General features: G+C 60.1%; 1 protein-coding gene across 2 annotated transcripts in view; it reads left to right on the forward strand.

Moving 5' to 3' along the window:
* The window catches only part of LAMA5 (laminin subunit alpha 5), a 52,510-nt gene that overhangs the window by 18,088 nt on the left and 12,623 nt on the right, over positions 1–21,799 (forward strand). The window contains exons 7-42 of one of the 2 annotated variants that reach the window (XM_033410207.2): positions 1,787–1,902; positions 2,317–2,435; positions 2,537–2,627; positions 2,849–2,983; positions 3,172–3,234; positions 9,193–9,333; positions 9,415–9,552; positions 9,643–9,777; positions 9,861–9,995; positions 10,079–10,216; positions 10,778–10,830; positions 11,057–11,162; positions 11,308–11,360; positions 11,451–11,556; positions 11,982–12,081; positions 12,239–12,395; positions 12,547–12,685; positions 12,830–12,972; positions 13,049–13,155; positions 13,249–13,402; positions 13,935–14,095; positions 14,196–14,304; positions 16,110–16,207; positions 16,295–16,496; positions 16,611–16,737; positions 17,304–17,443; positions 17,985–18,100; positions 18,179–18,390; positions 18,704–18,908; positions 19,110–19,254; positions 19,442–19,582; positions 19,692–19,853; positions 20,039–20,140; positions 20,245–20,328; positions 20,917–21,147; positions 21,674–21,787. In XM_033410207.2, coding sequence (XP_033266098.1) covers positions 1,787–1,902; positions 2,317–2,435; positions 2,537–2,627; positions 2,849–2,983; positions 3,172–3,234; positions 9,193–9,333; positions 9,415–9,552; positions 9,643–9,777; positions 9,861–9,995; positions 10,079–10,216; positions 10,778–10,830; positions 11,057–11,162; positions 11,308–11,360; positions 11,451–11,556; positions 11,982–12,081; positions 12,239–12,395; positions 12,547–12,685; positions 12,830–12,972; positions 13,049–13,155; positions 13,249–13,402; positions 13,935–14,095; positions 14,196–14,304; positions 16,110–16,207; positions 16,295–16,496; positions 16,611–16,737; positions 17,304–17,443; positions 17,985–18,100; positions 18,179–18,390; positions 18,704–18,908; positions 19,110–19,254; positions 19,442–19,582; positions 19,692–19,853; positions 20,039–20,140; positions 20,245–20,328; positions 20,917–21,147; positions 21,674–21,787 — 4,678 coding nt within the window. The remainder of the gene's footprint in view (positions 1–1,786; positions 1,903–2,316; positions 2,436–2,536; positions 2,628–2,848; positions 2,984–3,171; positions 3,235–9,192; positions 9,334–9,414; positions 9,553–9,642; positions 9,778–9,860; positions 9,996–10,078; positions 10,217–10,777; positions 10,831–11,056; positions 11,163–11,307; positions 11,361–11,450; positions 11,557–11,981; positions 12,082–12,238; positions 12,396–12,546; positions 12,686–12,829; positions 12,973–13,048; positions 13,156–13,248; positions 13,403–13,934; positions 14,096–14,195; positions 14,305–16,109; positions 16,208–16,294; positions 16,497–16,610; positions 16,738–17,303; positions 17,444–17,984; positions 18,101–18,178; positions 18,391–18,703; positions 18,909–19,109; positions 19,255–19,441; positions 19,583–19,691; positions 19,854–20,038; positions 20,141–20,244; positions 20,329–20,916; positions 21,148–21,673; positions 21,788–21,799) is intronic. The other variant, XM_033410209.2, reaches the window with a different exon arrangement.

The raw sequence follows: 21,799 nt of genomic DNA on the forward strand, positions 1-21,799 counted from the left end.
GGGCATCCCTGGGGACTCAGTTTCCTTTTCCTTTAGTACTTTCCATGAGAGTCTGTTAGTCCTTGAATGGCTGTTCTGCCCTCACTCTCGGGTGATAGTTTAGCTGGCTGTAGGATTCCTGGTTGATGGCTGGCCGTGTCTCTCAGCACTTGGGAAATGTCATTTCAGTCTCTTGGCATCTTCCGGTGGTTGGGAGAGTCTGCTGTCATCTGCACCGTTGTCCCTCTGTGGGTTTTATGCCTCTTCTAGGTGTTTCTGTGATCTTGCCTCAGTGCTCTGCAGGTTTACTCTGCATTGTTGAGTAGTGGACATATTTCCTGTTGCTCAAGGGTTGTGCTTTTTGAATTTAAAAATATGTGTCTTCGTTATTTCAGGACCGTTTTTGGCCATTGGCCCTCTAGGACTCTGAGCTCTCCCCTCTTTTCTCTTTCTGGAATTCCTGTTATACAGGTGGGAACGTGGGTGGTTTCCTTGGGTCTCGGGACTTCTTGTATTCCCGCCTCTGCCTCCTGAGCTGCTCTCTGGATGGCTTCTTCAGTTCATTGAATCTCTCTTCAGCTGTGTCTGATCCGCTGTGTAGCCCATCCTTTGAGTCTTTAATTTCAGTCATTTTATTTTTCATTTATAGAAGTTCTGATTGGTTCTTTGGTCACATCTGCCTCTTTTTCATAGCATTGTGGTTTTTATTATGTCTTAGGTTCTTTTGGTTATAATCTTTAAACACTCTCTTTTTATGGTTTCTACTCAATTGCTCCATTAATTGAAGCTCCGGGGTACAGCCCTGCTGCTGGTTGTGTCGGGTGACCCTCTTGGGTTGTTTCTCTGCAGGTTCTTCAGCGGGGCTTCATCCGTGTGATGGGGTGTGCCCTGGATTGGGAAGAATCCCTCCAGCGTGGTGTTTCAAGGGCTTTTGACAGACACCCCACTTTTTGTGTTAATTTCTTGGTTTGGGGTGCCCTGACTGTAGATTCTTGAAAAACCAAACCCCGGCCACAGGTTCTTCGTTACGGATCCTTGGCCCTTCCTGTGATGACCTCTCTGTGGCAGGTTATTCCTGCTTCCTTCCTGAACACCAAGGAGCGGTGGGGCTGAGTCCCAGGGCCCTGCAGCCCCTCGTGGGGGAGGGGCTAGAGCATGATTTGGAGCTCTGGGTCTCTTCTTCGTGGACTGGCTCCTGGGGGCTGCTCAGGACCTGCACAGCACCGCAGCTGTGGTGCTGACCCAGGACCGAGGGGCAAACGGCCCAGGGATGGGGCTGTGATTCCTGCTCTCCACCTGGCTGAGCTGAGGAGGTGTGTGCCGGAGATGGGGTTCTGTGCAGTGGGTGGCTGCAACCTCGGTCCTCAGCTGCGGCCAGCTGTCCACCTGCCCACTGAGCCAACAGGAGCTGCTCTCCAGGATGGCAGGCAGGATTCCAGCTCTCTGACTGGTGTCCACCCCCGGCTGGAAGAGGAAGCCGTTCTTGGCCACTTGCTCCTGGGGAGGTGCCCTGGGTACATGGGGGCGTCTGGCTGAGTCCAGGGCTGCCTGCTGAGCGAGACCTGGGTCTCAGAGCTGGCCCAGGAAAGCCGTAGACTTGGCCTCGGGTCCTGGCTGTGGTGGAAGTAAATCCTGAAGGGCCCAGGGCTCCAGGCTGACCTGTGGACAGGGGCCACCCGCACTGACCACTCAACACCCTGCCCCAGCTCCCACCCTCCGTGAAGGCCCTGCACAGCCCCGCCTTTCTCGTGTCCCTGGGGGCCCGTGGCGGATCTGAGTGCTTTCTGTGCCCGCGTGCCCCCCACAGGCTGCAGTGCGCTTGCCAGCACAACACGTGTGGGAGCTCCTGTGACCGCTGCTGCCCCGGCTTCAACCAGCAGCCATGGAAGCCGGCAACCACGGACAGCGCCAACGAGTGCCAGTGTGAGTGCCCCCGCACGTGCTCACACGCCAGCGCGGTGCTCACACGTGCGCTCACGCGCACATGGTGTGCACACATGTTCACACAGGCTCTTGCACGTGCTGACGCCCACACGGTACACTCACGTACACACATACATTCACACATGTACACTCTAGATACTCAGGTATACACGCATGTGCTTGCACACACTTTGTGTGTGCGCACATGTGCTAACAATACATACACGGCTCACACGTGTTCACACACGCTTAGACACGCCCACACGCGTGCTGTTGGCACACGGGCAGCGTGGCACGTTCTGTCCCCTGAGCCAGGCCACGTTGGGGTCACCCGTGGCTTGCGGGACGTGCCCCAGGGGTCCCAGTCGGGCGGGGTCACGGAGGCGTGCTGACAGCTGAGCCCCCACTCTCCAGCCTGCAACTGCCATGGCCACGCCCACGACTGCTACTACGACCCTGACGTGGACCGGAGCAACGCCAGCCAGAACCAGGACCGCGTCTACCGGGGCGGGGGCGTGTGCATCGATTGCCAGGTGGGTGGGGTCCGTGTGAGGTCAGGCGTGGGGCTGAGGATGCGGGCGGGGCTCGTGGGGGCGGGGCTGCCCCTGGAATCAGCGGCCCCGACCCTCCACAGCATCACACCACCGGCATCAACTGTGAGCAGTGCCTGCCCGGCTTCTACCGCTCCCCAGACCACCCGCTCGACTCACCCCATGCCTGCCGCCGTGAGTGGGGGCGGCCCGGGTGGGGTGGCCTGGGCGGGGGCATTCCAAGGGGTGTCCAGGAGCAGGGTCTGCCCAGGTCGGGGTGTCCTGGGGGCCTTCGCGGCTCTCTGGGAGGCCACGGCTCTCGTCCCACCTCCCAGGCTGGGGAGGCAGACGCTGCCCCTTCGCGGGCCCTGCAAGCCCTGGACTTGGGTTCCCCTGACTTCCCGTCCCCCGCCCAGGCTGTGACTGCGAGTCGGACTTCACGGACGGGACGTGCGAGGACCTGACGGGCCGCTGCTACTGCCGGCCGAACTTCACGGGGGCGCGATGCGATGCGTGTGCCGAAGGCTTCAGCGGCTTCCCGCGCTGCCACCGTGAGGGCGCGGCCTGGGGGCGGGGGCAGGCCCTGAGCCCCTGAGCATCCCCGCCTGCTGGGCTTGGAGCCGGGCGGGGGACCCCAGGGGGGACTCTTTCGTCCTGCCTGTATCTCCAGTGATGCCGAGAGACACGGGTGGCCGGGCACTGAGCCAGCCTGGCTGACACTTGCTGTCTCCTTCCTCAGCGGTGCCGTCCTTCTCTCACAATGACACGGGGGAGCAGGTGCTGCCGGCCGGACAGATTGTGCGTAAGTGTCCCCCGAGGTCTCCATCCTGCCCTGGGCCCCACCGGAGCCGTGGGGCAGGAGGGGCCACACCCAGGCCCCCGGAGAGCGGGTATTTCCGTTCTGTTCACCATGTCTCTGCGGCTTTTCATTTCATGCAAATATTACGTATTTGTGCTAGAAAACCGTGAAAAATATAGGTGGGCGGAATGCTAGAGAAGAGAGGTATGCAGAATCGCATCTCCTGCAGACAAGCCCTCCTCCCTGTGCGTGCGCGCTGTGTTTATAAACACCCGTGTGCGCCGTGCGCGCTGTTGTGTAATCGCGTCTCCCGCCCACGCCATCCTGTAAACACATCCTTTCGTGTCCCACGTTGTGCAGACAGATGTGGCTCTTGCTTAACCTGCTCTCAATTCTTGGAAATTTAGGTTCTTTCCAGATTTTATAAAAATAACATTACAGTAAACCTCCTTGCGACTAAAGCTTTCCATGAATTCTTAACTACTTCTGTAGCACGCTTTCCTGGAAGAAGGCTCTGGGTCACTAGACGTGCATGTTCAGGGACCTTCTTGGCCACAGGTTGCCAAACCGCTCTCCTGACATAAAATTGTCTACCAGGTGGAATGGCAACAGCCGCGTCACATGTGTTGGGCGTTGCTGTCGCTACCCGGCAACATTCATTATCGCAGAAATCTTCTCATTGGTTCACTTCCCCACTTTTCGGTTTTCCTGGAATTGGGATGCGCCTTTCAGTTGACGGCTTACTGATGTCTAATTGGCCGGCGTCTTCCTTTCACAGCAGTACAAAATCGTGGTGCGTCCTGTAATTGGTTGTGTCTTAGATCAGATGGCATTTGGTATTTCCTTGGTTTTGGCTGCGTTTCTTTGCCTCGTTTGCAAGGTTGAATCTCTTTTTTTTTTTTTTAACATGTATTTACTTACGAATACATTTTGTTTGTTTATTTATATATATATTTTTTTCGGCCGCACCACACGGCATGTAGAGAACTTCCTCGACCAGGGACCAAACCCGCGCCCCCTGCAGTGGAAGCACAGTCTTAACCACTGGACCGCCAGGGAGGTCCAAGGTTGAATCTTCTCTTGCGTTTCGTGACTCCTGTTGCTTTCACTTGTGAATTTCCCATCCGAGGTTGTGGCTCAGTTTTCTTCTCACTGGTTTGCTGCTAGGAGCTCTTTCTGTATTAACTATATTATCTGTTCCTCACGCGTCACGTGCTTTCCTCCCAGTGGGTAATTTGCCCTTCCTGTTATTTTTTTCACTGAATCTGTTGACCTGGTTCTTCCTGGTGTCTGACTCGGTCATATCTCAATGGAGGTCCCTAAACCCAACTATTTGCATATCTCTTGGTTCTTTGGCGGTTTTCTTTTTGACGTTTAAATGTTTAGTTTTTCATCATGGGGTAAAGCAGGGGTCAGCAGGTTTTTTCTGAAAAGGGCCGGACAGTAAATGTTTTAGACTTAGAGCGCCGTGTGTTCCCTGTTACAAAGCTTCAGCTCTGCTGTTGTATGTTGCAGCTTGGAAGTGGCCATGGACCATGTGCAAGTGAATGGGCATGGCTGTGTTCCAATAAAACTTTATAAACCAGGCACAGGCACCTTGGACTGAAGTTTGCCAATCCCTGGTATAAACTTGAAAATCCCTCCTTTCTCCACTGGCCCTTGGTGAGCACTCAGTAATTGTGCTGGTGCAGCATTTCACTTTTAATCTGTGAACCGTAGGATGAATTCTGCTAATATCCTTCCTACTGTGGACCCAGCATTGAACATAAACGTTTTGTGTCTATATTCGTGAGTGAGGCTGGGTGAAAGCCTTGTTGTTTTTTTGGTACCATCTTGTTTTGGTTTTGTAATTCATCTTGTAGAATACTTGAAAAACAATCCATACTTTGTTATGCTCCAGAGCAGATTAAAAATCACGGGAATTATCAGGCTTCCCTGGTGGTGCAGTGGTTAAGAATCAGCCTGCCAATGCAGGGACACGGGTTCGAGCCCTGGTCCGGGAAGATCCCACATGCCGCGGAGCAACTGAGCCTGTGCACCACAACTACTGAGTCTGCGCTCTAGAGCCCGCGAGCCACAACTACTGAGCCCGTGTGCCTAGAGCCCGTGCTCTGCAACAAGGGAAGCTACCACAATGAGAAGCCCATGCACCACAGCAAAGAGTAGCCTCCACTCACCACAACTAGAGAAAGCCCACGTGCAGCAACAAAGATGCAGTGCAACCAAAAATAAACAAATAAATAAATTTATTTTTTGAAAAAATCACAGGAATTATCAATTTCTTAAAAGCTTGTTAGAAGTTACTTAAAAAACCATCTGGTCCTGACACCTGTTTTCCCATGGAGGCTTAGATGATGGTTTTCTTTTCTTTTATTATGTGTGTTTATTTTGTATCTCATTGTAAGTCAGTTTTAAAATTTTTATTTATTTATTTAGGGCTGCGTTGGGTCTTCGTTTCTGTGCGAGGGCTTTCTCTAGTTGTGGCAAGCGGGGGCCACTCTTCATCGCGGTGCGCGGGCCTCTCACTGTCGCGGCCTCTCGTTGCGGGGCACAGGCTCCAGACGCGCAGGCTCAGTAGTTGTGGCTCACGGGCCTAGTTGCTCCGCGGCATGTGGGATCTTCCCAGACCAGGGCTCGAACCCGTGTCCCCTACATTGGCAGGCAGATTCTCAACCACTGTGCCACCAGGGAAGCCCAGTCAGTTTTGATTATTTATATTTTGTTAGCAAATTGTTTGTCATTTGGATGTTTAAAGGTATTGGCATAAAGTTATGCACGACATTCTGTACATGATTTTTAAATTTCCTTTCATTCCTTTTGTCTATGTTTATTTTCTCTTTTTCTTTTTTTTCCTACCTTTATTACACCCAGCAGAAGTTTGTTGAGTTTATTGGTGTTCTCAAAGTGCAGCTTACTCATCTGCTGGAGTTTTTCTCTGTTTAGTTTGGGAGAGAGATTTTATTTCCTAATACGGAAAAAAAAAATTTTTAGATTTTTTAAAAAATTATCTTTTGGCTGCGTTAGGTCTTTGTTGCTGTGCGCGGGCTTTCTCTAGTTGCGGCGAGCGGGGGCTCCTCTGCATTGTGGTGTGCGGGCTTCTCATTGTGGTGGCTTCTCTTGTTGCAGAGCACTGGCTCTAGGTAAGCGGGCTCAGTAGATGTGGCTCGCGGGCTCGGGGGCACAGCCTCAGTAGTTGTGGTGCACGGACTTAGTCGCTCCGCAGCATGTGGGTTCTTCCAGGACCAGGGCTTCAACCTGTGTCCCCTGCATTGGCAGGTGGATTCTTAACCACTGTGCCATCAGGGAAGTCCTAGTGTAGAAAATTCTGAACTAAAACCATCTTTCTTTTTTTCATTGCAGTATAACTGGCATACATTATTATATTAGTTTCAGGTATATAACACCACGATTTTGTATTTTTGTATATTGTGAAATGATCACCACAGAAAGTCTAGCTAACGTCTGTCACCACACATAATTACCATTTTTTTCTCATGATGAGTACTTTGAAGATCTAATCTCTTAGCAACTTTCAATTATGCAGCAGAGTATTATTAACTCCTACCGCCATGCTGTACGTTACATCACCATGACTTGTTTATTTTATACCTGGAAGTTTGCACCTTTTGACACCCTTCACCCATTTCACCCAACCCCCAATCCCCACCTCTGGCAACTACCAATCTGTTTTCTGTATCCATGAACTCGACTGTGTGTGTGTGTGGGGGGGTTTTTAGGGGGGGGGTGCGGGGGTTAAGATTCTACATATAAGTGAGATCATACAGTATTTGTCTTTCTGTACATTTTTTATATATTATTTTTATAGCTTCTTGAATTGTTATTTTTAGTCTCTCTTAATTATCCACAAAAGGTTTAAAGCATTTTCTCTCAATCGGGTGATTTTATTCTGCAGGAAAATGTCTGGAGACTTCTTTGGTTGTTATAACTGGGGGGGTGCCACTGTCACCTAGTGGGTGAGGGCCAGGGATCGTGCTAAATATCCTACAGTGCACAGGACAGCCCCCATCCGCACGATAAAGAGTTATCCAGGCCAGAATGTTACTGGTGCCAAGGTTGAGAAACCCTGGGTTAAAGCTATAAATTTGCTTCAGAGGGTAGCTTTGGCTAGCTGTCCCATAGGGTTGATATGCTGGGTTCTCACAGCTGTTCCTTTCTAAGCAGTGTATCATTTCAGTTTTCATTTTCCTTTTGATCCGAGTTGTTTAGAACAGCGTTTGTCATTTCAGGTGGTTAGGTTTCCATTCCATCCTTATTTTGATGGTTCAGTCCTAATTTTACTGCATCATGGTCAGATTTTATTTATTTATTTTTAATTATTATTTTTTTAATTTTATGTATTTTTGGCCGCGTTGGGTCTTCATTGCTGTGCGTGGGCTTTCTCTAGTTGCGGCGTGTGGGCTTCTCTTCGTTGTGGTGCGTGGGCTTCTCTCTCACTGCAGTGGCTTCTCGTTGCAGAGCACAGGCTCTAGGCGCACGGGTTTCAGTGGTTGCAGCACGCAGGCTCAGTAGTTTCAGCACTCGGGCTCTAGAGCGCAGGCTCAGTAGTTGTGGCGCATGGGCTTAGTTGCTCTACGGCATGTGGGATCTTCCCAGACCAGGGATTGAACCCATGTCCCCTGCACTGGCAGGTGGTTTCTTAACCACTGCACCACCAGGCAAGTCCAAATCCTAATTTTTGTCACATTCTGGGAACAGTATGTTCAGTTTTTCTCTCTATGACAATGGTTTTGCCAAATTCTCCTCCCAATTACAATAGTTTTAGTTTTCAGCACCCCTGGACCGTATGTCTCCTGCTTTTCGAGCTTTGCGTATGCTGCATCTCTTGAGGCAAGTCCTTTTTCTCAACACACAACATCCCTCTTTGTCTCCACGAATGCTGTGCCTTGGGCTCACCACGCTCCATGCTCCCCTTCTCCGTGTCCGTGCCACCCACTCTCCCTTCTGGAAGCTCTTTGTTTCCTGTCCAGATCCTTGGTTCAAGGTGCATTCTTTCAGAAGGACATGACTGGATTCTCCTTCAAGAGTCCAGCCGATGCCTTTGGGTTTATCTCGTGAGAGGAGATGTGGCCCAGCGGAGGGACTGTGGCTGCTGTCAATTTGGGTCACACCTGCCCCAGTTGTATTTCTCTCATCCTGCTTAAATTTTTCCTTTCCCGACTTTTGCTGGATTGACCAACAAAACGTGTTTTGGTTGGTTTGTGTTTTCTTCTCCAAGGGTTTGCGAGTTCTGTTTCTGTCTTCTGGTCTGGCCCGAGGTTACCCTCATGCTTTGACAAATACTGAACCATTATTCCATGTCAGTAGCAAAAATTAAATAGTATTACCCCCTTTTTGTGCATCAGTTAAGACATTTAGCACACTTTTTCTTTTTTATTCCTAATCCCCAGAATTATTTATGAAGAGTAGAATTTTCACTTTGTTATGATTTTGTTTTTGCATTTTCTTTGGTTGTGTCAATGCCTGCAGTTGACTTGGTTTCTACATTATACACAACTAATTATGTGTAGTGGTCCTGATTTCACCTCAGGCCACTGTTTTCCCAAAATATCAGCTTTCCCTTGTTGGGATTTATTTATTTATTTATTTATTTATTTTGCGGTACGCGGGCCTCTCACTGCTGTGGCCTCTCCCGTTGCGGAGCACAGGCTCCGGACGCGCAGGCTCAGTGGCCATGGCTCACGGGCCCAGCCGCTCCGCGGCACATGGGATCCTCCCGGACCAGGGCACGAACCCGTGTCCCCTGCATCGGCAGGCGGACTCTCAACCACTGCGCCACCAGGGAAGCCCCCTTGTTGGGATTTTTAAAGTCTTTTTCGTTTTGCATGAGTGCAGCGTCAAGTGTAAGGAAAGGAGTTTTGTGGAGAAGGGAGGGGTTTTTTTTGGGGGGGGCGGCTGGGGTCCACGGGGCCCCTGAGACTCCTCCCCCCCACCCCCCCACAGACTGTGACTGCAGCGCCGCTGGGACCCAGGGCAACGCCTGCCGGAAGGACCCACGGGTGGGGCGCTGCGTGTGCAAACCCAACTTCCAGGGCACGCACTGTGAGCTCTGCGCCCCGGGCTTCTACGGCCCGGGCTGCCAGCGTGAGTCCAGCTCCGTCCCCGTCTCCGTCCCCTCGTGGATCCCAGGAGTCCAGCCCCTCTGTGACCACCTCCTCCCTGCAGCCTGCCAGTGCTCCAGCCCCGGCGTGGTGGACGGAACCTGTGACCGCGACTCGGGCCAGTGCACGTGCCGGGCAGGATTCGAGGGGGCGGCGTGCGACCGCTGTGCCCCTGGCTACTTCCACTTCCCCCTCTGCCAGTGTGAGTGCAGTGCCCCCAGTGGAGGGTGGGAGGGGGGCTGGGGTCTCGGCCTGCCTGGCTCAGGGCCCCGTGCGCCTCTCGGCCCCGCAGTGTGCGGCTGCAGCCCCACAGGGACCCTGCCCGAGGGCTGCGATGACGCTGGCCGCTGCCCGTGCCGACCCGAGTTTGACGGCCCCCACTGTGACCGCTGCCGCCCGGGCCACCACAGCTACCCCGAGTGCCACGGTGAGCAGAGGGCCTCGGGGGCCCTGGGCGGGGTGGGAGGGCCACCCGCAGGTCCCCAGGGCCTGACCCCGAGTCCTCTGCAGCCTGCGCCTGCGACCCCCGGGGTGCCCTGGACCAGCTGTGTGGGGCAGGCGGGGTGTGCCGCTGCCACCCCAGCTACGTGGGTGCCACCTGCCAGGAGTGCAGCCCAGGCTTCCACGGCTTCCCCGACTGTGCCCGTGAGTGCCCTGGTGGGAGGGGGGCGGGGGAGGGCGTGTGTCCACCGCGTACTCACACCCCGCTCTCCTCCCCCCTCCCCCAGCCTGCCACTGCTCCCCCGAAGGCTCCCTGCACACAGCCTGCGACCCCCACAGCGGGCAGTGCAGTTGCCGACCCCGAGTGACGGGGCTGCGCTGTGACATGTGTGTGCCCGGTGCCTACAACTTCCCCTATTGCGAAGGTGAGGCTGGTGCCGTGTGTGTGTGTGTGTGTGTGTGTGTGTGTGTGTGTGTGTGTGTGTGTTGGGTGCTGTGCGTGTCATGTGCTGCATGTTCCCATGACCGTCCCTGTGCTCTGTGTGCGCTCGCGTGTGTTCATATGGCTCACGTGCTGCGTTCACGAGTGTCCGTGTGTCGTGCATGTGCGTTCACGTGCTGTGAATGTCCATGCGTATCTCCACATGGTTCTTGGACGTGCCTGTTTACTTGCATGTGGTCACGTGCTGTGTCTGTTCATGCTTGTTCACGTGCTTTGTGCTCACATGACTTCACATGTGTTTACCTGTCGTGTGTGTCTCATTGCGTGTTCATGATCACGTGCTGTGTGGTGGGGGAGGGCACGTGCCCTCACGGCTATGGGGACCAGGGCATGTAGGCACACGTGGTTTCTTGCCTGTTCACATGTGTGGGAGGCGTGTGTGTTGGCTCCCATGGAGCCTCGGGTCCTGGCCAGGCCTGGGGAAGCCCTTGGCCGTCGGGGTCAGTGACTGAGTAATGACGGTGGCCTGGGCATCTCTCCACAGCTGGCTCCTGCCACCCTGCTGGCCTGGCCCCAGCCGATCATGATCTTCCTGAGGTGAGCCCAGGTCAGCCCTCTGGGGCCGAGGCCATCACTTCCAGAGGGACCATCACTTCCTCAGCTGCTCGGTTGCCATGACAACCTCAGAGCCCATTTGTTCGCCTGGCCGCTCCTCTGTCCTCACTGCAGGGTCGTGCCAGAGATGGGACAGGGCTCCAGGGCTGAGCGTTTGCGGGTAGGAGGGCAGGGGCCCACTCTGACCCTCAGTCTCATCCTCTCCCAGGTGCACATCCCTTGTAGGTGCCGGGCTCACGTGGAGGGGCCGAGCTGCGATCGCTGTAAACCTGGGTTCTGGGGGCTGAGTCCTAGCAACCCTGAGGGCTGCACCCGTGAGTCTGCCCGGAGTGGGTGTCGGAGTGCTGGGGGAGACCCCTGGGGTGGGGGAGGGCTGGCTCCACAGAGCTGGGGCGGGGATGGAGTTCAGGGCCTCCTGCCCCCTGCTCTGCTCTCAGGCCCACTCTGCCCCTTCCCCAGGCTGCAGCTGTGACCCCAGGGGCACACTGGGTGGAGTTGCTGAGTGCCAGCCGGTGAGTCTGAGGACCCAGGTATTGGGGGCCGTGGGAGCCGCGCGTAGGGACCCTCCCCTGCCTGGTCCCACCTTCTCCCTCGGCCCCCAGGGCAACGGCCAGTGCTTCTGCAAGCCCCATGTATGCGGTCACACCTGCGCGGCCTGCAAGGACGGCTTCTTCGGGCTGGACCAGGCTGACTACTTCGGCTGCCGTGGTAAGCGGCCACTTACGCGGCCCTCGGACCCCATCCTGGGGGACGATGAGACCCAGAAGGGGCAGAGGGGGCAGGGGCCCAGCCAGGGCCCGGGCTCGGCGTGGTACCTGCTGAGCTGCTTCTAGATGCCGGCCAGACCCGTGCCGGGCGTGGGAGCGAGGAGGCAGGTTTCGCCCCTCGGTGCTCCCCCCTTCCAACCCTTCCCCTGGCGGCAGGCGTCACTGACCGATCCCAGGGCCCTTGCCCCTGGACTCAGGGCCTCTGTTGTCCAGGGACCCAGGCAGCCCCTGGGGGAGGTGAGGCGGTCTCTCAGCCCAGCTGCTCTTGGCGGAGGGTGGGTGGAGCACCGAGGCTGGGTGGGGGCTGGCGGGGCAGGCGGGGGCGACGGGGGCCGGGCCACATTGACTTGCTCCCTCCCGCCGCAGGCTGCCAGTGCGACGTTGGCGGAGCTCTAGGACAGGGCTGTGAGCCGAGGACAGGCGCCTGCCTGTGCCGCCCCAGCACCCAGGGCCCCACCTGCAGCAAGTGGGTGCCCCCGCCCCGGCTGGGCGGGCGGGCAGGGGGCTGGGGCGGCAGCTTGTCCCCCGGGCTTTTCCCTGGGGGCCCTGGTGAGCGGGCAGGGCCAGTGCCCGCCCTGCCCAGACCGGATGCCAGCTGCCCTGACCGGCCCTGCCGTGGCCAGGCCGGCGCAGGACCACTACCTTCCCGACCTGCACCAGCTGCGCCTGGAGCTGGAGGAGGCGGCCACGCCCGAGGGCCACGCCGTGCGCTTCGGCTTCAACCCGCTCGAGTTCGAGAGCTTCAGCTGGAGGGGCTACGCGCAGATGGCACCCATCCAGGTGGGTGCGGTGCTGCCCCATCCTGGGGCCTGGCTGAGCGCCCGCTGTGGCTGGCCGAGTGGCGGGCAGGCCCCTGAGGTCGCAGGGCCGGGCCGGGAATGGCCAGGGAGGAGCAGCCCTGACGTTCCACGCCCACCCCTCCCCACCGCAGCCCAGGATCGTGGCAAGGCTGAGCGTGGCCTCCCCTGACCTCTTCCGACTGGTCTTCCGCTATGTCAACCGTGGGCCCTCGAGCGTGAGCGGGCGGGTCTCCGTGCACGACCAGGGCAAGTTTGCCACCTGCGCCAACTGTGAGTGCGGGGGGGCTACCCCTGGGCCCAGCGCCACACACGCCTCGCCCCAGCCCGCCCCGCCTCGTCCCCGCACGTGGGTGGGAGGCCAGGCCCTTCCCGCTGGCCATGCCGTGCCCAGGAGTCTTGCCGTCCCCACCCCAGGCGCAGAGCAGAGCCAGCCCGTGGCCTTCCCGCCCAGCACGGAGCCTGCCTTCGTCACCGTGCCCCAGAGGGGCTTTGGGGAGCCCTTCGTGCTGAACCCCGGTGCCTGGGCCCTGCTCGTGGAGGCCGAGGGGGTGCTCCTGGTGAGGTGGGGCTGAGCGGGCTGGGGCAGGGCGTGGGGCGGGGGCCACGGCACCTAACCTCCCCCCCGCTCCCCAGGACTACGTGGCTCTGCTGCCCAGCGCCTACTACGAGGCGGCCCTCCTGCAGCTGCGGGTGACCGAGCCCTGCACGTTCCAGCCCGACGCGCAGCGCTCCGGGGACCAGTGAGGGCCGGCCGGTGGGGCAGGGGGCGGGCCTGACCCTTGCTGTGCTCAGGCCGCCTGTCCCGTGCTCACCAGACTGTGCGCCCCCCCCAGCTGCCTCCTCTACACCCACCTGCCCCTGGACGGCTTCCCCTCCGCCGCTGGGCCTGAGACCCTGTGTCGCCACGGCAACAGCTTACCCCGGCCCTGCCCCACGGAGCAGCTCAGCCCCGCCCACCCGCTGCTGGTCGCCTGCCAGGGCGCAGATGTGCGTGTCCCCGGGACCCCACAGGGGTGGGCGGGGTCAAGACTTGGGGAGACGTGCCCATGGCCTGGCGGGGAGGGGGTGTCCACGTTGCAGTGACAGGACCCAGGCGCAGGGCAAGCGTGATGGCGGGCAGAGCATGGGTGGCACAGCCGGGGGCCCAGCACCTGCTGCCTTCTGGGGCTCTGACCTTGGGAGTCGATGCCTCGGGGCCTCATCCGTACACGGGGTGCAGATGGCCCAGCCCTCCAGCTTATTGTGAGGAGGTGGCAAGTTGCTGGTTCACTTCAGGCACTGGACACTCTACAGTGATGAAGCCGGCGGGCCACGGGTGGGCGGGGGGGCTCGGAGCAAGTGGAAGTTGGAAGCCGAGTGGCCGTGGGAGTGCCCCAGGCAGCAGGGATGGCGGGCACACAGGCCCTGAGATGGGGGACGAGGCTGTGCGGGGAGGGGATGGGAAGGGCCGTGTTCAGAAGTGTCCTGTTCTCTAGGTGGGGGGCTGGGGCGGGGGCCTCCCATTGCCCTGTCCCCCCAGGTGGACGTCCAGCTTCAGGTGGCGGTGACGCAGCCAGGCCCCTATGCCCTGGTGGTGGAGTACACCAATGAGGACACCCGCCAGGAGGTGGACGTAGCTGTGCACACCCCCCAGCGGGCCCCCCAGCAGGGGGCGCTCACCCTCCACCCCTGCCCATACAGGTGTGTAGGGAGTGGGGAGAGGATTTAAGCCCGGGGGCCGGTGGAGGGCTCTGGGCTCCAGGGCTGCCCTACCCACTGACCACCCCTGCCTGTCCCCCAGCACCCTGTGCCGGGGCACCGCCCTGGATGCCCAGCGCCATCTGGCGGTCTTCCACCTGGACACGGAGGCCAGCGTCCGGCTCACAGCCGAGCAGGCACGATTCTTCCTGGTAAGGCCCCAACCCCCTCACCTGCATGGGCCGCAGGACCCCACTGTGGGGTTAGGTCTTTCCAAAGATTTTCAACACATGCAAAAGTAGAAGAATGTGATGAGCCTGGGTACCCATCACCAGTGCCATCTTCAGCTCACATCGGGTGGAGGTTCTTCCAGAATCCTCCTCCTGCAGGGTTTTTTCCTTGTGGGTATGAGATGTAAATTTATTTATAAATAATGTTCACGGTCACATAAGGGGACCGTGATGCGCTGGAGTCAGAGTAGGAAGAGCAATCTGAACGAAAGGCTGCTTTTTGGTATAATTTACAAAAACACAACACCTCGTGGCCCCGAATTAGGAAGGGGTCCACACAGCGTGGGTTCTGAAGCTTGGGATTTGCTATCGTTGTGGTAACTTGCTTCTTTTTTTTTTTTAATTTGTTTATTTATTTTGGCTGCGTTGGGTCTTCATTGCTGCGCATGGGCTTTCTCTAGTTGTGGCGAGCGGGGGCTACTCTTCGTTGTGGTGCGCGGGCTTCACATTGCGGTGGCTTCTCGTGTTGTGGAGCACGGGCTCGAGGCACGCGGGCTTCAGTAGTTGTGGCATGTGGGCTCAGTAGTTGTGGCGCACGGGCTTAGTTGCTCTGCGGCATGCGGGATCTTCCCAGACCAGGGATCAAACCCGTGACCCCTGCGTTGGCAGGCAGATTCTTAACCACTGCACCACCAGGGAAGCCCGTAACTTCTGTGTCAGCTTCACAGAGTTGAAGATTAAATCCCAAGGCTAAACGTTCTGGGCAATATTAATCGTCAGTTCAATGCCCAGAACCAAGCACACGCGTTTATTCAGTAAGTGACAAAATGGGTGATGTCGTTCTCGTCAGAGTATTACCTAGTCTCACTGTTACGTTTTCCTAGGCCTTTAAAAGTTTTATCGGAGTATCATATGCATGTATTTTTATGAAAGTGTCAAATATTGAAAACAGACTTGCAACAACAAAGCGTAATCGCACGTCCCACCTGCGCACTTCTCTTTCTACTTTCTGGAGTCAGTCCGTTTCTTCCACGTTGCTAAGTAACGCATGCTACATTGCTTCCTCCCAATTTTTCGACATCGGAACCCCTGCGGTTCTGTCCTCATGCACACGCGGCGCTGTAGTCGTGCGCTGGGACACTTTAGGCTCTCCATGGAGCTGTACCCACAGCCCAGTACCCAGGCCAGGAAGCAACATGGCCCCACCCCTGACGCCACTCAGCCACCCCCTCCCCCCGCCCGCCCCAGCCAGGGTAACTGCCTCCAGACACTGACAGCACCGCCTAGTTTGCCTATTCTGGAACTTTCTATAATTGGAGTCACACAGGTGTTCCTTTGCGCTGCCTCTTTGGCCGACGCCCTGGTAGGGATGGATGGAGCTGTCGCCATGGTCACGTGGTATTCTGTCTTCGCTGTCGGGTTTTTCTAGACCCCCTGAGGTGTCACGTTTTACCGTATCTGTCACACACATTTCTTCGCCGTGGTAGACGGTACAGGACGGAGATGCCTGCTCACGAACCCCCGCTCACTGAGCGCCCGCCTGTGCCGGGTCCCCGGCCCTATGACCACAGAGGGCGGTGGAGCGCAGTGGGAGGAAGAACGGCCTCCGGGGGAGCTGGGAGGTGCTGCAGGCCCAGAATCCACAGCTGAGGGCTGGGGTCTGTGCAGCTGGAGGAGAGGGAGGTGGAGTGGGGGCCGGGGCTCGGTGCAGAGAGCAGGACCGGCCCGGGTGCGGGTGTGGACGGGCCACTCCTGCTGCCACACCCACACCTGTCCCCTTTCTGCAGCACAGTGCCACCCTGGTGCCCACGGAGACCTTCAGCTCAGAGTTCGTGGAGCCCCGCGTCCGCTGCATCAGCAGTCACGGTGCCTTCAGCCCCAGCAGGTAGTGGGGCCGGGGGCGGGAGCCCAGGGCGGCGGCAGGGCGGTGGCCGGGACTCGGGGACTCACCCCTGTGTTCCCCACCCCCCAGTGCCGCCTGCCTGCCCTCCCGCTTCCCGAAGCCGCCGCAGCCTGTGGTGCTCAGGGACTGCCAGGTGCTGCCGCTGCCGCCCGGCCTCCCGCTGACCCACTCTCGGGAGCTCACGCCGGGCGCGCCCCCGCCCGGGCCCCAGCCCCGGCCCCCAACCGCTGCGGACCCCGACGTGGAGCCTACCCTGCTGCGCCACCCCCAGGTGTGGGCCGGGGCCGGGGCTGGGAGGGGCCGGGGGGGTGGCTGGGGTGGGAGTTGCAGCCCCTGATACTCCTGCATCTCTGCCCACTCACCGGAGCTGCTCCCCCCGGCACAGGGCACCGTGGTCTTCACCACCCACGTGCCCGCCCTGGGCCGCTACGCCTTCCTGCTGCACGGCTACCAGCCGGCCCACCCCACCTTCGCTGTGGAGGTCCTCATCAACGGGGGTCGTGTGTGGCAGGGTAAGCAGAGGGGCGGACCCCGGGGCGAGGAGGCTCTCGGGGGTCTCGTCCACACGGCCCATCGCGTGATACCACACACGACATGGATGGGGCGCGTGCCGGGTCCACAGCTCGCAGGGGCCGTTGCTCGGTGCCCGCTGCCTGGCTGTGACAGGGCCACGTGCCCCATCCTGCCATCAGCTCTCACATGCGGTGCCCCAGGGCCCACTGTGTGTGGCAGGCCCTGCCCCTCACATCTGTGCTGTGGTTCAGAGTTCACCCCGTCCTGTGCTCGCTGTGGGACCCGGGTCCGTGCACGTCTGTTGCATTCTGCTCTGACGAGCCCGGGGACCTTCCTGCACCTCGTGGGGCCTCGTGTGTGACCACAGCCGATTCACGTAGCACAAGTGGGCCCAGCCACGTGGGTCTCGGGAGGGTCGCACGCGTGTCTAGTTCAGGGACGCGTGGTCCTCAGTGGGTGCTGACGTTGGGGTCCTCTCCTCCCTGCTGACTCCAGGAGTGTCCCGAGCCTGGGTGAGGCGCTGTGTGTGTGCTGGGAACACTGATCTGCCTTTCCTCACCTCCAGGCCATGCCAACGCCAGCTTCTGCCCGCATGCCTACGGCTGCCGCACCCTGGTGGTGTGTGAGGGCCGGGCCGTCCTGGATGTGACGGACAGCGAGCTCACCGTGACCGTGCGTGTGCCCGAGGGCCGCTGGCTCTGGCTGGTGAGTTCTTGGGCTGGTGGCCGTCCTCCACCCGTCGTACCACTGTCGGTCGCTCTGCCACAGCGTGTCCCCTGCTTGCTGCGGCCCAACCCTGGGCCAGGTGCCAGGGGCAGCAGCCTCTGGGGACCTCCAGGCCCATCACGAGAGGCTCCTCAGGGGATCCAGGAGCCAAGATATTGCCCAGCAGCTCTGGGGCCCTGCTGGTCAGAGTGGCCTTCCTGGAGAGGGAGGCGTCCGGCAAAAAGGGGTGGACAGGGTGCCAGGAGCCTGGGCCCTTCCTCACACTCCCCAAGCTTCCGTTTGGCCACAGAGGCTGGCCTCCCCTCTGAGTGGCCCCCAGGAGGGACCCAGCACCTGGCAGCCTGGCTGGGGCCCCGGGCCAGGGTGTGATATCGCCACCGCTGTCTTAGCTGCCCGGCCAGACCCTGGCCTGTGGCAGAGAAGCCCTGGCGTCGGCCCCGGCCGGTGGGCTCCGGCACCCACCCCCGACCTGCACCCTTCGCTGGGCCTGCGGGAAGGTGACCAGGCCTTGATGCTCTAGGAGTATGTGCTGGTGGTCCCCGAAGATGCCTACAGCCCCAGCTACTTCCAGGAGGAGCCCCTGGACAAATCCTACGACTTCATCAGCCAGTGCGCCACCCACGGTTACCACGTCAGGTGGGCCGGGCTCGGGGCTGGGGGCAGCAGGGTAGGGGCCGGGCTGGGAGCTGGCCTCACCACCCGCCCTCACCCCAGCCCCTCCAGCTCGTCGTCCTTCTGTCGCAATGCCGCCACCTCCCTCTCCCTCTTCTATAACAACGGGGCTCGGCCGTGCAGCTGCCACGAGGTGGGCGCCGTGGGACCCACGTGTGAGCCCTTCGGGGGCCAGTGTCCCTGCCGCGCCCACGTCATAGGCCGTGACTGCTCCCGCTGTGCCACTGGCTACTGGGGCTTCCCCAGCTGCAGGCGTGAGTACCCCAGTCCGCGGAAACGTCCAGGGGTGCCTCCAGGAAACAGTGGTCAGGAGCATGTTCCTGGTGGACCGGCCCTGCCACGTCCTGTCTGCGAGGGCCCAGGCCTTCCAGGGCTGTCCAGGAGGTTCCGGGGACTAGGCAGCAGCTCTGCCCAGCTGACGCCACGTCAGAGGAGCTCCTTGGGGCTTGGGGCCCGGAGCTGGGTGGAACCAGGCTGGGGGTAGGGTGGCCTCGCCGCCCCCGCCATTCAGTGTCCCCAGGTCTGCCGTTGGGTCCCCTGACCGGGGCCTGTGCACGCGCCCCACAGCCTGTGACTGCAGCGGCCGCCTCTGTGATGAGCTCACAGGCCAGTGCATCTGCCCGCCGCGTACCGTCCCACCCGACTGTGTCATCTGCCAGCCCCAGACCTTTGGCTGCCACCCCCTGGTCGGCTGTGAGGAGTGTAACTGCTCGGGGCCCGGCGTCCAGGAACTCATGGACCCCACCTGTGATGTGGACAGTGGCCAGTGCAAGTGAGCACCAGGGTGCGGGTCCCCGTGGCCTCGGGGCAGTCCCGGGTCGCCTGCCACTGAGCCCTGAACCCATCCAGCCCCTGGTAGTGTCCCTGGCGCTCAGGGGGGCACCACCTTGGTGGGGGGCACCTCTGGTCTCTCGTGTCAGTGTGAGGGGCCGGGTGGAGGAGAGGCCCAGCGGCTGCTGAACCCTCACGGCAGGTGCAGACCCAACGTGGCCGGACGCCGCTGTGACACTTGTGCTCCCGGGTTCTACGGCTTCCCCAGCTGCCGCCCCTGCGACTGCCACGAAGCAGGCTCTGCACCTGGAACATGCGACCCCCTCACAGGCCAGTGCTCTTGCAAGGTGAGGGCGGTCTGGGGCCAGACCTGCCGACACGACCCCACCCCGTCCTTTGTCTTGTCTTCTCAGCGGACTTTCGTCTCTCTGGGAGGTTGTAGGCGCCTTTGGGACAGTCAGCCCAGTTGTGGGGTGACAGCCAACACGGGCACACGGCTGACCGCCCTGCCCTGTCGTGCCCTCCTGCCCCCAGGAGAACGTGCAGGGCCCGCGGTGTGACCAGTGCCGCCTTGGGACGTTCTCCCTGGACGTGGCCAACCCAAAAGGCTGCACCCGCTGCTTCTGCTTCGGGGCCACGGATCGCTGCCGGAGCTCCGCCTACGCCCGCCGGGAGGTGTGCGGGCAGGACGGGAGGGGACTCAGGGAGGGGGTCTGAGACGTAGGACGGGGCCCTGTGATACGCGAGGGCATGCGCCTGTGTTACCCACCCACGTGCCCTGCAGTTCGTGGACATGGAGGGCTGGACGCTGCTGAGTGGTGACCGGCAGGTGGTGCCCCACGAGCGGCAGGCGGAGGGAACACTGCTTCGCGCGGACCTGCGGCGCGTGCCTGAGGCCTTCCCCGAGCTGTACTGGCAGGCCCCACCCTCCTACCTGGGGGACCGGGTGAGCAGGCCAGTTGGCCCCTGGGAGGGCACCCAGAGGGTGTCCAGGACCTCCTGGAGGCCTGGGGGGGCCGGCAGTGAGGATGCTGGTGTCCAGGGAGGGATAGGGTGCCTAGAACCACTGCTGTCGACTCTGGGCCCGTGGACGGGGTCTGGCCAGGTCGCATCCCTCTGTCTGGCTTCCAGGTGTCGTCCTACGGTGGGACCCTCCACTACGAACTGCACTCGGAGACCCAGCGTGGAGACGTGTTCATCCCCACGGAGAGCAGACCAGACGTGGTGCTGCAGGTGGCCCACCGGGTGGTCTTGGCAAGGGCGGGCAGCGGGCACAGCCGAGCCGGGACCGTGGGCAGCCCGATTCCTGGCCCTCATCCACCCACACGCCTCCCCAGGGCAACCAGATGAGCATCGCGTTCCTGGAGCCAGCGTACCCGGCGCCCGGCCACGTTCACCGCGGGGAGCTGCAGCTGGTGGAGGTGAGCAGCCGTCTCTGGCCCCCAGGGCTGCAGGGGCTGCTCTCCGTGTCAGAAAACAGGGTCCAGGAGTGGGCGGGACCCTCGTCAGCGCGCCTCTTTTCTGGTTCCCCGTGGGGGTAACGCTCCTGGGCCGACTGCTGGCTTGCAAACCCCTGGTCCCTGACGGGTGAGCAGCTCCTCTGACGCCTGGCCCTGGGGTTCCCTCTGCAGGCCACCAGCTCGTGTCTTTCGTCCATTTCCTTTCCGAGGGGTTTCGTGTTATTCCTGAGGTTCACCCTGTGTCCTGGCTTCAGAGCTGCGATCGTCTTGTTTTAGTCTGTACTCTTGTAGCCTGTGTCTTTCTGTAAGATCTTTTCTGATGAACAGATGTTCTTGCATTTGATGTACTCAAGTCGTTCATTTTTCATTTGCAGTTAGTGCTTTCGTGCGTTAAAGTCTTTGCCTCTCAGATCAGACGTCACTCACCTGTACCGCGTGTCCCCCCCCACGTGTCCTGCGTGCCCCCACCCCCCCGCGGAAGGGTCTGTCCTGGGCTCCTGCTGCGCCCCGCTGCGGCGGCCGCACTGAGGCCCTGTCATGGCCGCGCAGGGCAATTTCCGGCACATGGAGACGCGCAGCGCTGTGTCCCGCGAGGAGCTCATGATGGTGCTGGCCGGCCTGGAGCAGCTGCACATCCGCGCCCTCTTCTCGCAGACCTCCTCAGCCATCTCCCTGCGCAGGGTGGCGCTGGAGGTGGCCAGCGAGGTGGGCGGGGGACCTCCGGCCAGCAACGTGGAGCTGTGCATGTGCCCTGCCAACTACCGTGGGGACTCGTGCCAGGTGAGGTGGCGGGGGCAGGCACCGGGCTGCCGGGCTGCCGCCGACGGGTCGCCCTGCCCCACGTGCGCACGTCCACCCTCCCCCGAGCGTCCACGCCTGGCCTCCGTCTCCATCTCACTCCACCCCTCCTCCTGCCAGCTGGGTATCACGCTCCCGGCAGCTGACCTTCCCACCACAGGCTGAGCCGGCCACTTGCTCATCCGTCTGTTAATCCGCTGTCACTTGCCCCCTGCCCGGCCCCCCGTGCACGCAGCTGGTCTTCATCTATTCAGTGCCCAGTCCGTCCCACGTCCACAGTTTACCCAGACAGCATCACCGAACCCCCCTCCCCTCCCTCCGCCCGCCTGGAAGAGGTGTTTGGAGGAGAACAGGAGGTGGTCCCCTGAGCCCGCGGCATCTGCGTGGCTTTATGGGCGGTGACTGTGCCTTCAGCGGTCGGTCAGGCTCAGGAGCGGGGTCCCCGGCTGCCCCCACACCAGGCTGGCCCCGCCTCCTTTCCTGACTGTTGATGCCCACCCGCCCCCAGGAATGCGCCCCTGGCTACTACCGGGACGTCAAAGGTCTCTTTTTGGGTCGCTGCATCCCCTGTCAGTGCCATGGCCACTCAGACCGCTGCCTCCCTGGCTCGGGTGTCTGCGTGGTGAGTGGGGCC

Source organism: Orcinus orca, chromosome 16 (assembly GCF_937001465.1).
Source record: "Orcinus orca chromosome 16, mOrcOrc1.1, whole genome shotgun sequence".
NCBI classification, from domain to species: domain Eukaryota; kingdom Metazoa; phylum Chordata; class Mammalia; order Artiodactyla; family Delphinidae; genus Orcinus; species Orcinus orca.